Source organism: Varanus komodoensis, unplaced genomic scaffold (genome assembly GCF_004798865.1).
Source record: "Varanus komodoensis strain SLA01 unplaced genomic scaffold, ASM479886v1 scaffold13_3, whole genome shotgun sequence".
In the NCBI taxonomy this organism is placed as follows: domain Eukaryota; kingdom Metazoa; phylum Chordata; class Lepidosauria; order Squamata; family Varanidae; genus Varanus; species Varanus komodoensis.
The window spans coordinates 9,948,358-9,962,919 of NW_025335409.1; the positions used below are offsets into that span (position 1 = coordinate 9,948,358).

Sequence of the window (14,562 nt, forward strand, 5' to 3'; positions counted from 1 at the left end):
CAAGGAGATCGTTTTGGACTCGCACGTGCGGCTAGTCCAAAACCTCTATGGTGGCATGGATAAATGGGCATGGTGGGCCAGATCCGGCTTGCAGGCCGTAGTTTGAAGACCCATGCTAGAAGAGATCTTTGCTATGGTATTCCATTCTTGTGATTGTTTACTATACAGATACACAGCGAAACTTCATTGTTTCTTCACGAACAGCACCAAGTAGGGGGGAGAAGTAAGTAAAGAATCAACGGTGGCTTTATGAGGCATTATATAATATCTGTGTTTTGTTATATGGTTCATCTCTCTTTTACTCTCTTCACACAAAAAGTTCCATGGCAACCTTAAGAGCAAGCTAGGTAACTGGCTCTTTGTTTGAAATCTGTGGGCTATGTCCTTGAAATTATGGTGAAGAGAAAGGACATGCTGTTAGATGTTTGGCCTTCTAAGTCTTTGCATATTAGACAGAAGTCATTGTATTTGTGTTCCTTTTTGTATCAATGCACATAATGTTACAGATCATTAGAACTGAACAAGTATGCAGCATTTGTGGCATAGTTAGGAAAATATAACATTGGCCCATTCTCCTCAACTGGAAACCTTTTGTATATTGACATAGTGGAGGCAAGCCGGAGTTAGTGTCTTACTGTGACCTTAGAGAATTCGTTTGTGATGTATCAAGGGTGGTAAGAATCTGAAGAGCTTTTAACACAACAATAAATAAATAGAAGATGCACTTGAAGGCAAACACTTGGTGTAATTTCTTTGCTTTTGATCAAAGCAACAGCATTAGTCAGATGAGTTTTTTAGAGTTGCCCCAAAGCATACTGAAGAATTACGAACTACTGAAGCATTTGAATGGAAAAGGGTTATTCATTTAAAATATTTTTATCCTGAACTTTCTGTTCAAAAGACTCTTCAAGGTGAGTAACAGCAGTATCAATCAAAGAAAGTGGAGATCAATAAAACAGTACAATGAAACATCTACACTTTAAAGACTTTTAGGGTGCTTTAGACATTATGTGGTAAGAATCCCAGCTTAGCTAGAAGGATGTGTTCAGAACATGTGCACTTGCAATGATGCGACTTATTTGCCCCAGTCACATTGCATCTTTAATATAATGCATGAACTTGTGTAAACAGAACTCTTGCACATCTTTCTCTTGCAGAAGGATTTTCAGTTCTCTTGGAGAATCAGAGCCAACAAGGGAGAACTCAGAAGTCAAGAGATGGGCCTTTATAAATCATGGGTTCACACTGAGATGGAGCACAGCAGCCTCCCCAGATGTGGTGCCCTCCAGATGCTTTAGACTATGGCTCCCATCAACTGCAGACACCATGGACAATGGTCAGGAATTTCGGGAGTTGCAGTCCAAAATGTCTGGATAGCACTACATTTGGGTGTAGCTGTGCTTAGTCACACTGGATGGCGTGGGAAATGGCACATGGCCTAGCTCATAGCTCAACATGTCAATCCAAGCAGCAAATTGCTGAACTCAAAAGTAGACTACTTGATGTGCTCCACAGGTTAAGACTACAATTCTTATCAGTCCCAGCCAGCATAAATTGCAGACATGGATTATGGGAGATAAAGTCTTCCAAATCTGGAAGGCACCAAGGCTCTTTCCCCCAGGAGTAGCCTCTCGCCTTGGTCTGCTGATCTGAGATTTTATTGTGTTCTAGGGAGAAGGCTCCTCTTCATGAATCACTGCCTTGTCATGGTGATGGGGCTTGCATAGCTCAATGAAGCTATGAGCTATGCCGTGCAGGGCCACCCAAGATGCACAGGTCATAGCAGAGAGCTCTGACAAAACGTGATCCACTGCAGAAGGAAATGGCAACCCACTCCAGTATCTTTGCCATGAAAACCCCTTGGACAGTACCCAAAAGGAAAAAGACATGACACAGGAAGATGAGCCCCTCAGGTCGGAAGGTGTCCGATATGCTACTGGGGAAGAGTACACGGCTAGTACTAGTAGCGTCAGAAAGAATGAAGTGACTGGGTCAAAGCCGAAAGGACACTCAGTTGCCGATGTATCTGGTGGTGAAAGGAGAGTCCGATGCTGTAAAGATCTATACTCCATAGGAACCTGGAATGTAAGATTCATGAATCAAGGCAAGCTGGATGTGGTCAAACAAGAGATGACAAGACTGAACATCGACATCTTAGGAATCAGTGAACTAAAATGGACAGGAATGGGTGAATTCAATTCACATGACCATCAGGTATACTACTGAGGGCAAGAATTCCTCAGAAGAAATGGAGTAGCCTTCATAGTCAATAAAAGAGTAGGAAAAGCAGTACTGGGATACAATCTCCAAAATGACAGAATGATCTCAGTTCAAATCCAAGGCAAACCATTCAACATCGCAGTAGTCCAAGTCTATGCCCCAACCACTGGAGCTGAAGAGGCTGAAGTTGACCAGTTCTATGAAGGCCTACAAAACCTTCTAGAATTAACACCAAAAAATGATGTCCTTAGCATCATGGGGGATTGGAATGCTGAAGTAGGAAGCCAAAAGATAACTGGAATAACAGGCAAGTTTGTCCTTGGAGTACAAAATGAAGCAGGGCCCAGGCTGGTAGAATTTTGTCAAGAGAATACGATGGTCAAAGCAAACACTCTTTTCCAACAACCCAAGAGACGACTCTACACATGGACATCACCAGACAGTCAACACAGAAATTAGATTGACTATGTCCTCTGCAGCCAAAGATGGAGAAGCTCTATACAGTCAGTAAAAACCTAGACCAGGAGCTGACTGTGGCTCAAATCATGAGCTTCTGGTTGCAAAATTTAGGCTTAAGTTCAAGAAAGTAGGGAAAAGCACTAGGCCACTCAGGTATGACCTAAATCATATTCCTGATAAATATACAGTAGAGGTGACAAATAGATTTAAGGAATTAGATCTGATAGACAGAGTGTCCCAAAAATTATGGATGGAGGTTTGCAACATTGTACAAGAGGTAGCAACTAAAACCATCCCAAAGAAAAAGAAATGCAAGAAAGCAAAATGGCTGTCTGAGGAAGCTTTACAAATAGCTGAGGAAAGAAGGGAAGTGAAAGGCAAGGGAGAAAGAGAAAGATACACCCAATTGAATGCAGAATTCCAGAGAACAGCTAGAAGAGATAAGAATGCCTTCTAAAATGAACAGTGCAAAGAAATAGAATAAAACAATAGAATAGGGAGGAACAGAGATCTCTTCAAGAAAATTGGAAATATAAAGGGAATGTTTTATGCAAAGATGGGCATGATACAGAACCAAAATGGCAGGGACCTAACAGAGGCAGAAGAGATTAAGAAGAGGTGGCAAGATTACACAGAAGAACTATACAAGAAAGAGCTTAACGTCCCTGACAGCCACAATGAGGTGGTCACTGACCTCAAGCCAGACGTCCTGGAATGTGAAGTCAAATGGGCCTTAGGAAGTCTGAGCAACAACAAAGCTAGTGGAGGTGACAGTATTCCAGCTGAGCTATTAAAAATCTTTAAAGATAATGCAGTAAAAGTACTACACTCAATATGCCAGCAAGTTTGGAAAACTCAGCAGTGGCCACAGGATTGGAAAAGGTCAGTTTACATTCCAATCCTAAAGAAGGACAATGCCAAAGAATGTTCAAACTACTGCACCATTGCACTAATTTCACATGCTAGTAAGTTATGCTCAAAATCCTACAAGCTAGGCTCCAGCAGTATGTGGACCGAGAACTACCAGAAGTACAGGCAGGATTTCAAAGAGGCAGAGGAACTAGAGATCAAATTGCCAACATACGCTGGATCATGGAGAAAGCTAGGGAGTTCCAGAAAAACATCTACTTCTGCTTCATTGACTATGCTAAAGCCTTTGATTGTGTGGATCACAACAAATTGTGGCAAGTTCTTAAAGAGATGGGAGTACCAGACCATCTTATTTGTCTCTTGAGAAACCTATATGCGGGTCAAGAAGCAACAGTGAGAACTGGGCACAGAACCACTGATTGGTTCAAAATTGAGAAAGGAGTTCGGCAAGGCTGTATACTGTTGCCCTGCCTATTTAACTTATATGCAGAGCACATCATGAGAAAGGTGGGGTTAGATGAATCACCAGTTGGAATTAAGATTGCTGGGAGACATATCAACAACCTCAGATATGCAAATGATACCACTCTAATGCCAGAAAGTGAAGAGAAACTAAAGAGCCTCTTGATGCAGGTGAAGGAGGAGAGTGCAAAAGTTGGCTTGAAACTTGACATTAAGAAAACTAAGATCATGGCATCTGGTCCTCTCACTTCCTGGCAAATAGATGGGGAAGAAATGGAGGTAGTGACAGATTTTATTTTCCTGGGCTCCAAGATTACCACAGATGGGGACTGCAGCCAAGAAATTAAAAGACGCTTGCTCCTGGAGAGGAAAGCTATGGCAAATCTAGACAGCATACTAAAAAGCAGAGACATCACCCTGCCGACAAAAGTGCGTATAGTCAAGGCTATGGTTTTCCCAGTTGTAATGTAATTGAAGGAATGCCTGCGGCCGTATTTGCCCTCCCGCCCCTTGAGATCGGCAGCAGGGGCTCTCCTCTGGGAGCCTTCCGTAAGAGATATCAGGAAGCAAAGTACCTGGAGGAGGGCCTTCTCTGCGGTGGCGCCCCATCTGTGGAATGCGCTCCCCTTAGAGGTCCACCTGGCGCCGTCATTATTTGTTTTTTGGCGCCAGGCCAAGACCTTTTTATTTAAACAGTATTTTAATAATCTTTAATATTTATAGTTTTAATTCTGCAGCCAGTGTGTTTCCAAGTTTTAATTGTAATTGTAATTTTATTTGTTTTATTTATTTGTGTTGTGAGCCATCCCGACGCTGTGTAGCAATGGGGACGGCATATAAAAACTTCAAATAAATAAATAAATGTATGGCTGTGAAAGTTGGACCATAAGGAAGGCTAAGTGTCGAAGAATTGAGGCCTTTGAATTGTGGTGCTGGAGGAGACTCCTGCGAGGCCCTTGGGCTGCAAGGCGATCAAATCAGTCAGTCTTAGAGGTGATCAACCCTGACTGCTCTTTAGAAGGCCGGATACTGAAAATGAAACTCAGATACTTTGGGCACCTAATGAGAAGGAAGGACTCACTGGAGAAGAGCCTAATTCTGGGAGCAATTGATGGCAAAAGGAGAAGGAGACAGCAGAGAATGAGGTGCCTAGATGGAGCCACTGAAGCAGTTGGCGTGAGCTTAAGTGGAATCTGGGGGATGGTAGAGGACAGGAAGGCCTGAAGGAATGTTGTCCATGGGGTCGCGATGGGTCGGACATGACTCTGCGACTAACAATAGCAAGGGAGCAGGCTAAGCCCCTGAAACTTCTGATGAAGATTTGGCAAACCCCGTGAAAAGTGTGCACACATGAAAGTGAAGTGGTGCATATATGTGGGATGGGATGGTTTTTATTCTAAGTGAGAAATTACATTTAGGCATTTGTTAGGATCTACCCTGCTTTTGCATTTCTTATAGCCAAGTTGGGGTGGTTTTGTTCTTCAGATGTGTGTTCTCAGAAGGGAAAGGGACTTTGTGCTTTTCAGATAGACTTCATTTGGTGAACAAAATGCTGTTCTCCCATAGTGCAGTGGGATGGGGGTGGATAATTTGTTCATGATTTGAGATGTCAACCTGGCACTCCAAGATGTTTTAGACCAAATCTTCTGAACCATAGACATGTCAGGAATGAAGAAAAGTTTGCAATGAATCCTGCCACTCTCCTGCCTTTTCTAGAAATACCTTTCAATAATGAATCTGCCCAGACATGGGTAGGCTGGTTTAGCCCTCAATTCCTGCATTTGTGTACATATTCTAGGCTGCCTCAGTAGACAGTACTGTGTTCTATGGAAAGAGTCTGTAAAGCACCATTCTATGTTCCTGTTCATCAGGATTTTAAATTAGCACTAAAGGCTCCCCTGATCTAGGCCAACATCTTTGGTCCTTTTAGGGCTTCTGTGGAAGTTCATGTGGGATGGCCTGGAGGAGCTGCTTTTCAAGTTCGTGAATGGCTTCCAAAACCCAGTAATTCCCCCACCTCCACTTTTTGAAATGTATGATGTCAGAAGCTGCTGGAAACTGGCCAATGAATGTGTTTGTACTGCCAGGGTTGACTTCCCTTAAGACAAAGTGACATCCACTAAGCAAAGTAAACACAAACCATCTGTTGAATCCATAAATGCATGCTCCTTATTTACTCATTTAGCCTTGAGTTATCCGTAGACTGCAGTGCACATCCTCCTAAGGTCAGTAATAAATCTGTTGATTTGAATTAATGTGGACATTTGTTTTCCTTAACAGTTTTTGGATCTTATACATAGGGTTCTGGAGAAATTGGCTCTCTGTATTCCCAATTCATTTGCTTTCTCTACCCACCTTCAAGGACATCTTCCCTCAGGCCTCGCCTAGGAGCATAGGTCTGCCAAAGATAGAGCGAAATAGCTTCCTTACAAAAGGGATTCTTAAATATGATGTAATGCCACTGCAGATAGACTTAAAAGGTTTTATATCACCTTGCATTGTCTGATAATGCCTTTCTGAGGAGTCAGTTCACAGATACATCCCCTAAAGCAGAATTCCTGAATAGGACTTTAGTTCTAAGTCAGCTCAAGTTGCATCCATGCACTGTCCTTTCCTGGCTGCCTGAGTGATTGAGGACTGCATGAACAGCAGGATGACTGTTAGGAATACCTGTTATTAGGATTAAGGTAGTTAAGTTTTGGTTCTGAAATCCATGTATCAAACTATGGGTGTCAAATTCCTTAGCAACTCTCAAGGCAGAAATGTGGTTTTCCATGCAAACTGATCTTTTGTTGGCAACAGTGGTATGACGCTCATAGTTGAGATACCTACACATGTGACTGTTTAATATAGTGCTATATATATGTTTTTATTAGAGCTGGGATGCTAAATATAGGACCAAAGATAATTCTTGGCAACATGTGGCACATCTTGGTCTTACAGTGTAAAAACACTGCATGTGCCAAGTGTTGTATCATACCCTGATTCAAGCAGGACTCAGATTTGTGTGTGTGTGTGTGTGTGTGTGTGTGTTTACACACACATGTGCATAGCAGGAGGCAGGTTCAGCCTAAGGACTGCTAGTTGCCTAATCCCTCTGCTTAGCCTCATAACAGTGCCTGACAGTCTTCTTTGCTTTTCTTGTTCAGATATACGAGCAAAACAGAGACTTGTATACAGTGGAAGCCAACAATGCACGGCAGTTGGTGGAAAGCGCAGCGCGGGAAATCGAAAAACTCCTGAGTAACAGATCCACAGCTCTGGTGGTAAGTGTGGGCTGCCTTCTGGGTGTTGTGGTTGCAGTTAATTATTCTGCAGTTTCTCTCTTAAAAATTCTTCTTGAGTCTTCATGGTCAGTTGAAGCACGTCGGCAATTCTGTGCCATTGTTTTCTGCTCGTGAACTTTGCAGCAGTGTCACCCTGATTTGTGCAGCATGAGATCTGTACAGAATGATGACTTTTGACTTGGTGATGGAAAATCAGCTCATTAGTTAGCTAGCAGAGGACAGATACTTTGGTTATTGATTGACAGATTGGAAGCCTCTTGCCAAATGGCAAATAGCTTGTGGGATATTCTTATCCTGATGCCTGTGACATGAGGATGCTTATACTAATTAACATTTTCAGAGCTTGATGAGAAGGAACAGAAGAGTAGCAAATAATTTGGGTTGGGCATATACAGTGGTGAAAATGTTGCCAGGCAGTATGAGACTAGCCATTAAACAAAACAAAACAAAACAAAACAAAACAAAACAAAACAAAACAAAACAAAACATGATCTCTATATTTAAAAACATGATCTGCAATTTCTTTAGGGATCAGTGAATTACATTTTTGGGGGTTTAATGTTGTAGAAGAACAGTAGTCTTAAAAGACAGCAATGGGACATAATATAATGTGAGGCTGTAGAGGCTGGAACCCAGAACCAAGAGTTGGATCTCTTATCAGAGACATAATGACTCCATCAGATCTTCAGTAACAATCTGAGCATTTAGATGGCTTTTGGGTGGTGATGGGTGTTCCTTCTGTGATGCGTGTTCCTTCCTTCTGCCAAGCACAGAGAGTAGCTCTGCTTTATTCCCAGCTGCATTCTGAGCCAAAACAGAATCTGCCACGCCCCTCTGTCATTTGGAGGCTGGTGAGATTTGAGCAGTCCTGTCTGGAGAACATCAAAAGCCCCACTCTTTCCCACTGACTTCCTCACTTGACTTGCTGCTGCAGTGACAGCAGTGGGATGGAGTATGCGGGAGGGGGCAGAAGTCTTTCCCTCTCCATTGCATGCAGTTCTGGTGGGGGGACCGAATGTCCATCTCCATCACTGTTGTCAGAGCAGCAAAGAAGGTAAATGGGTATGTGCAAGGAATTTTGGAAAAAGGTGAGAGAGCGACTTTGTGTTTATCTCCTCCCTATTGGAAACATCCAGGTGAGAGAACTGGGACTGTACTGAGGCAAGCATCACACACCACCTAACTCATAACTCCAAGATGGAAACTTGGCCACATCATTAGTCAATAGTAAAAAACTGTGTGTGTGTGTGTGTGTTTTGTGTTTTTTGTAGTGGGTGGGCTGAAGGGTTTTAAATTGTATTTTATTGTATTTGTTTTTAGTGACTCTACGTCTGGCTGCTGCTTTTATGGGGTTGCCTGGGGAGCGTGCGGGCACCACCATTGGGGTAGTGTTGGGCAAGGGAAGATACGGCATTGGGGGATTAACATGTCGGCATAGAAGAAGGAGGAACAGATGGTTGGTACCTGTTCTTCCTTCTGGTTATTCCTCCAACCGGAAGGTTCCGGGTAAGCTTATCAACTGCCCCTCGGGCCTGACGGTGCTGCTGCTTAATGCCAGGTCGGTCCATAATAAAACATCCCTCATCCACGACTTAATTGTGGATGAGGGGGCCGACCTGGCTTGCATTACAGAGACCTGGATAGGAGAGGGTGGGGATGTAGCCCTCTCTCAGCTGCGCCCGCCCAGGTATCTATTCCAGTACCATTCACGTCCGGAGGGGAGGGGAGGGGGGTCACTTTAATTCACTGAGCCTCTATTTCCCTCACAGGGCTTCCTGTTCCCTCGAGACCAGGTCTAGAGTGCTTATACCTGGCATTGGGCGACTGAGACAGATTGGGGATTCTGCTGGTGTCCCATGCACCCTTCTGCCCATCAGACTCTGTGCCGGGGGGGGGGACTTCAATCTCCACGCTGAGACTGTTTTGACCGGGGCGGCTCAGGACTTCATGGTCTCCATGACGGCCATGGGGCTGTCTCAACATGTCATAGGCCCAACCCATGAACGTGGTCACACGCTGGACCTGGCTTTCTCGACGGGGCAGGAAGAGGGTGATTTGAGGGTGAGGAATTTGTGTCTGACTCCCTTGTCATGGTCAGATCACTTCCTTGTGAGGTTTGAGCTCGGAGCTGGCCTTTTCCTCTGTAAGAGTGCAGATCCTATTGTGATGGTCCACCCTTGGAGCCGGATGGATCCAGATGGATTCCTGAGGGCTCTGGGGGATTTTCTGGTTGATAAAGCTGGCACTCCTGTTGATGCTCTGGTTGAACTTTGGAATGGGGAAAAGACCAGAACGATTGACATGATTGCCCCTAAGCGTCCTCTCCTGCCAAGCAGAACCCGTCCATCTCCATGGTATACATCTGAATTACAGGCAATGAAGTGTGTTGGGAGATGACTAGAGCACAGGTGGAGGAAATCACGGGATGCATTTGACCGAACATGTTTACGTGCTCATTACTGAGCCTATGCTGTGGCGGTGAGGGCGGCAAAGAAGAAATTCTTCTCCACTTCCATTGCCTCCTCACAGTGCTGTCCAGTGGAACTTTTTCGAGTGGTACATGGGCTGATACACCCTGGCCCTAAGAAAGATCCTGTACCACCATTGATGGCCTGCTGTGACAACTTTGCTCAGCACTTCAAGGAGAAAATTGCTCAAATTCGTCACGAGCTGGACTCCACAATTGATTCAGATCCCTTAGGGGAGATACCAATGACCCCTTCTGGTCAGATATTAATGAATGAATTTCAGTTAATACAGCCCGATGATGTGGACAAGGTACTTGAACAAGTATGTCCTACCACCTGTTTACTCAACCCTTGCCCTTCATGGCTGCTCATCGAAGCCAAACACGGGATTGGTTCCTGGATCCTGGAAGTTATTAACGCCTCTTTGAGGGACAGCCGGGCGCCCGCTCCTTTAAAGGAGGCAGTAATCAGGCCTATCCTAAAGAAGGAGTCTCTGGATCAAGAGATGGCCACCAATTATAGACTGGTGATCAACATCCCGTTTTTGGGCAAGGTGTTGGAACGGGTGGTGGTGGGACAACTCCAAGTACTCTTGGATGATACTAATTATCTGGACCCATTTCAGTCTGGGTTCAGACCCGGGTATGGTACTGAATCTGCCTTGGTCACCCTGTACAATGACCTGTGCAGGAAGAGAGACGTTCTTCTGGACCTCTCAGTGGCTTTCGATACCATTGACCATGGTATCCTTCTGGGTAGGCTAGCGGGATTAGGAGTAGGAGGCACTGCTTGGCAGTGGTTCCGCTCCTACCTTGATGGCCAATTCCAGAAGGTGGTGCTGGGGGACTTTGGCTCTGTGCCATGACAACTTTGCCATGGAGTACCGCAGGGTTCCATTTTGTTCCCCTTGCTATTTAACCACTACATGAAACCGCTGGGAGAGGTCATCAGGAGGTTTGGGCTGCGGAGTCATGCTGATGACACCCAGCTCTACCTCTCTTTTTCAACTTAACCCAGGTGAGGCAGTGGCTGTACTGAACTGGTGCCAGGCCGAGGTAATAGGCTGGATGAGGGTGAATAATCTGAAGATCAGTCCAGTAAGATGGAGGTTCTGTTGGTGGGTGATTCGAGCTCCTGGGTAGGTGACTTGGGCCTTGCCCTGGATGGGGTTGCACTCTGTCTAAAGGACCGGGTCTGCAGCTTGGGAGTGCTTCTCAACCCGGAGCTGTCCTTGGAAGCCCAGGTGACAGTGGTGGCAAGGAGTGCCTTCCTTCAGCTTCGGCTAATCTAACAGCTGCATCCCTACCTGGAGAAGGATTGCCTAGCAACAGTAACACACACATTGGTTACTTCCTGGTTGGATTTCTATAATGCGCTTTATGTGGAGCTGCCCTTGAAGACAGTTTGGATACTTCAGATGGTGCAAAATAGAGCTGTCAGGATGCTGTCAGGGACTGGGCATTATTCTCATATATCCCCAGTCCTCTATCAGCTCCATTGGCTTCCCATCGAAGTCCAGACTCAATTCAAGGTGCTGGTTATTACCTATAAAGCCCTAAATGGCTTGAGACCAGGACACCTAAAGGAACGCCTTTTTCCCTATTTGCCCTCCTGCCCCCTGAGATCAGCAACAGAAGCCCTCCTCTGGGAACCCTCTGTGAAAGATGTTAGGAGACAGAATACCCGGAGGAGGGCCTTCTCTGTGGTGGCGCTCCCCAGAGAGGTCCGCCTGGTATCATCATTGTATGTTTTTCAGTGCCAGGTTAAGACCTTTTTATTTATAATATTTTAATATGTCTTAATATTGAATTTTATGGTTGTATTTTTATTAATTTGCAGCCAGAGTGGGTTGTCAATTTTATTTATGTTGTAAGCCGTCCAGAGACGCAACTAATTGGACGGCATATAAATTTTATAAATAAATAAATAGTCTGATCATTTGTCTATTAGTCTTGGTAGCTAGTGCTACAAAGGTACTAGTGTGAGAGCCAGTGTGGTGTAGTGGTTAAGACCATGGGACTGGGACTCAGATGATCTGGGTTCTAGTCCCTGCTCAGCCATGGAGCCAGCTGGGTGACTTTGGGCCAGTCACAGACTCTCAGCCCAACCTACCTCACAGGGTTGTTGTTGTGGGGATAAGATGGAGGAGGAGATGTAAGTTGACTTGAGCCCTTTAGGAAAAAGGCAGGATATAAATAGAAAATAAATAAATAATAAATAAAATAAATAAATGCAGTGAATTAAACCTTAACTTGTAGTCTCCTAAATCCAGTGATTTTCACCCCTTGCTGCACAGTCTTATAAACTAATCTTGGGGTCTCTGCCATTGTTCTATTTAAAAGAGGATTTTGTTTTTCATTCTTCTGTGCCCCAGTCTACTAAGGCAGTTTGTTTATTCTGCATCTGATGTGCCTGCTGATTCCTTTATCACAAGTAGGCTTCATGGTTTCTCAGTATACTACTATCCCCCAGGATATTTTGTTACGCCTGTGAAACTCTCTCGTTATCTTCTGAACCTGAACAGCTTTTCTATACTAACAACATTTCAAGCTTCCCCACTGTATCTGTGGCTTGGAACAGCTCCCTGATACTTCTAAATGGCCGGTGAGCGATGCACAGGTGTTTTATCTGAAATCCAGACATGTTTGTAGCTACAGCTTCACCTCCGTTCCTTAAAGACTGGAGTGACATTGCAGGTTGTTGTAATGGTTGCTAATCACTACACTGGTTTATTGTTGGGAGCCGTGATGTCTGGAAGTGTTAATTAAGAGTGGAACCCTGCAGGGGACATGATGCAAGAGAGGAACATGGCCCGTAGTGTCGCCCCAAGGAACGTGTCAGTGAGTGACATCAGTAGTTCATCTGCTAGCACAGCCAAGGGAATTTGCAGCGTAAATTATGCTCCCTAGGCATTGTGTAGAGACAAAGCCTGGGCAAGATTAAAATAAACAAATACTAATGACGATGACTTTCCCTAAATATAGAACAAGTGGGTTATTTTCTCGAATTATGAAGGATGAGTGTTTAACATTAGAATAAATGCTTCCACTGTCAATGCAATGTGAACACGTTTTTGTTCTGAGCATCGGTAACTCGCGGTAAATTTAAGCCACATCGTATTATAATTTTAAGTTAAGGTTATGAAATTGTAGGTTGTCCTTATTTAGGATTTTATAAATAAATAGAAGTTGTGCATGCAAAGCCTAGGATACTTCAGGGTTTCAGGTTAATACGCTTGTGACGGCTTAATAACATTCGGTAAGATTCTGTGGTGTACAGAGTATTTTTTTTGTCTGTGTTCCTTGGTGAGCAGAGAAGTTTGAGAAGTAATTAGTTAGCCACACAAGTGGCTAGCTTCAAAAGCTAGGGCTGTCGCTCTGTGGTAAATGGAAGGGGTTAGAGCTCAGTGGTTACGTGAATCTACCCATACACGGTGGTGTTTAGACTTAGGAGATACTCCACACTTTGACATAAAGTTCATTCGCTCATGTGGGGCCTGCAACTGTCTTTCAGTGTAACCTACTGTAACTCACAGGGTTGTGTAAGGAAAAAAGAGGAAGAACCATGTATACTCCCTTGAGTGATCTTCAGACCTGAGATACCCAAGGAACTCTTCTCAGTGAGGAATCCATTAATAAATTTGCTTCATGCAATCCGTTTTATTTGAAGATAATGTTACAATTAATGTTGCAATAATACATTCCATACAATGTAAAGAGAAACTATGTATAAATGCATTACAGAACCCATTATTACTTAGTAACTAAATAATACTAAATTAACTGAATGCATACTAAATTTAAGTATAATGATATGGCAAATGATATGAAAATTTAGATTGTATTTTAATGACCTGTATATACTTGTTTTTTGTGACAAAGAAAATCAAAATGTGTTATGGATAAAAGTTGCAAGCAAATTTCTGGCTCTCCCAATATTTAATTTCTGAATTAAGTCAGTGAACATTTTTTCTTGCAATCTGATCCACTTGAATGAAGCCACTTTGGCTTTAAAACAAAGTAATCTGCTTTTAAATGTATGTGTGTAAAGACTCTGAATTAAACTGCATGAAGACCTGGATGATACTCATGGAATCCTGGAATTTCAGAGAACTAAATCTGAATACCATAGCATTAGAGGAAAGGCAAGAGATAAATGCAAGAGATAAACTCCATGGTGTAGTAGCAGCAGCAATATAATATGCGACATCTAGTCCAGGCAGAGCCTTTCCAGTAGCAACACTGAACTACCAGAGAGATTAATATCTCTGGGGAGTTCACCAGTTGGTGGTGTATGAATTATTGGGTTCTTTGGGATTATTGGTTCTGTGCAGGTTTTTGTTATTATTCCTTTGGAGTTGGTTCATTTGTGACATTACTTTTATCATGGTGGTGTAAGTTGACTTCTGGAAGCTGATGGGTAAATAATAACCACTGGCCCAATTTTACCTGTCAAGTCCTGTGAAAGAAAGTGTTTCAGGCAGTGGCAGAGGGAAAACACTTGGGATCGAGAGTTGTTGAAAATTGAAGTATGTCAGTCTTCCCAGCCAGGTGCCCACCAGATGTTTTGGACTGGGTTCAGGAAACATATTCCTGGAGAATGACTGCCTGGCGACAGTGACACACGTGCTGGTAACTTCCCGATTAGATTTCTGTAACGCGCTCTACGTGGGGCCACCCTTGAAGACGGTCCGGATACTTCAATTGGTGCAGAATAGAGCTGCCAGGTTGCTGATGGGGACTGGGCGTTGTTCTCATATAACCCCAGTTCTCTGTCAGCTCCACTGGCTCCTGATT

General features: G+C 43.8%; 1 protein-coding gene across 6 annotated transcripts in view; it reads left to right on the forward strand.

Moving 5' to 3' along the window:
• The window catches only part of CACNA2D1 (calcium voltage-gated channel auxiliary subunit alpha2delta 1), a 452,873-nt gene that overhangs the window by 76,517 nt on the left and 361,794 nt on the right, over window positions 1-14,562 (forward strand). For all 6 annotated transcript variants that reach the window (XM_044423417.1, XM_044423419.1, XM_044423424.1 and 3 more), the window contains one exon: window positions 7,161-7,277. In XM_044423417.1, the coding sequence (XP_044279352.1) occupies window positions 7,161-7,277 (117 nt within the window). The remainder of the gene's footprint in view (window positions 1-7,160; window positions 7,278-14,562) is intronic.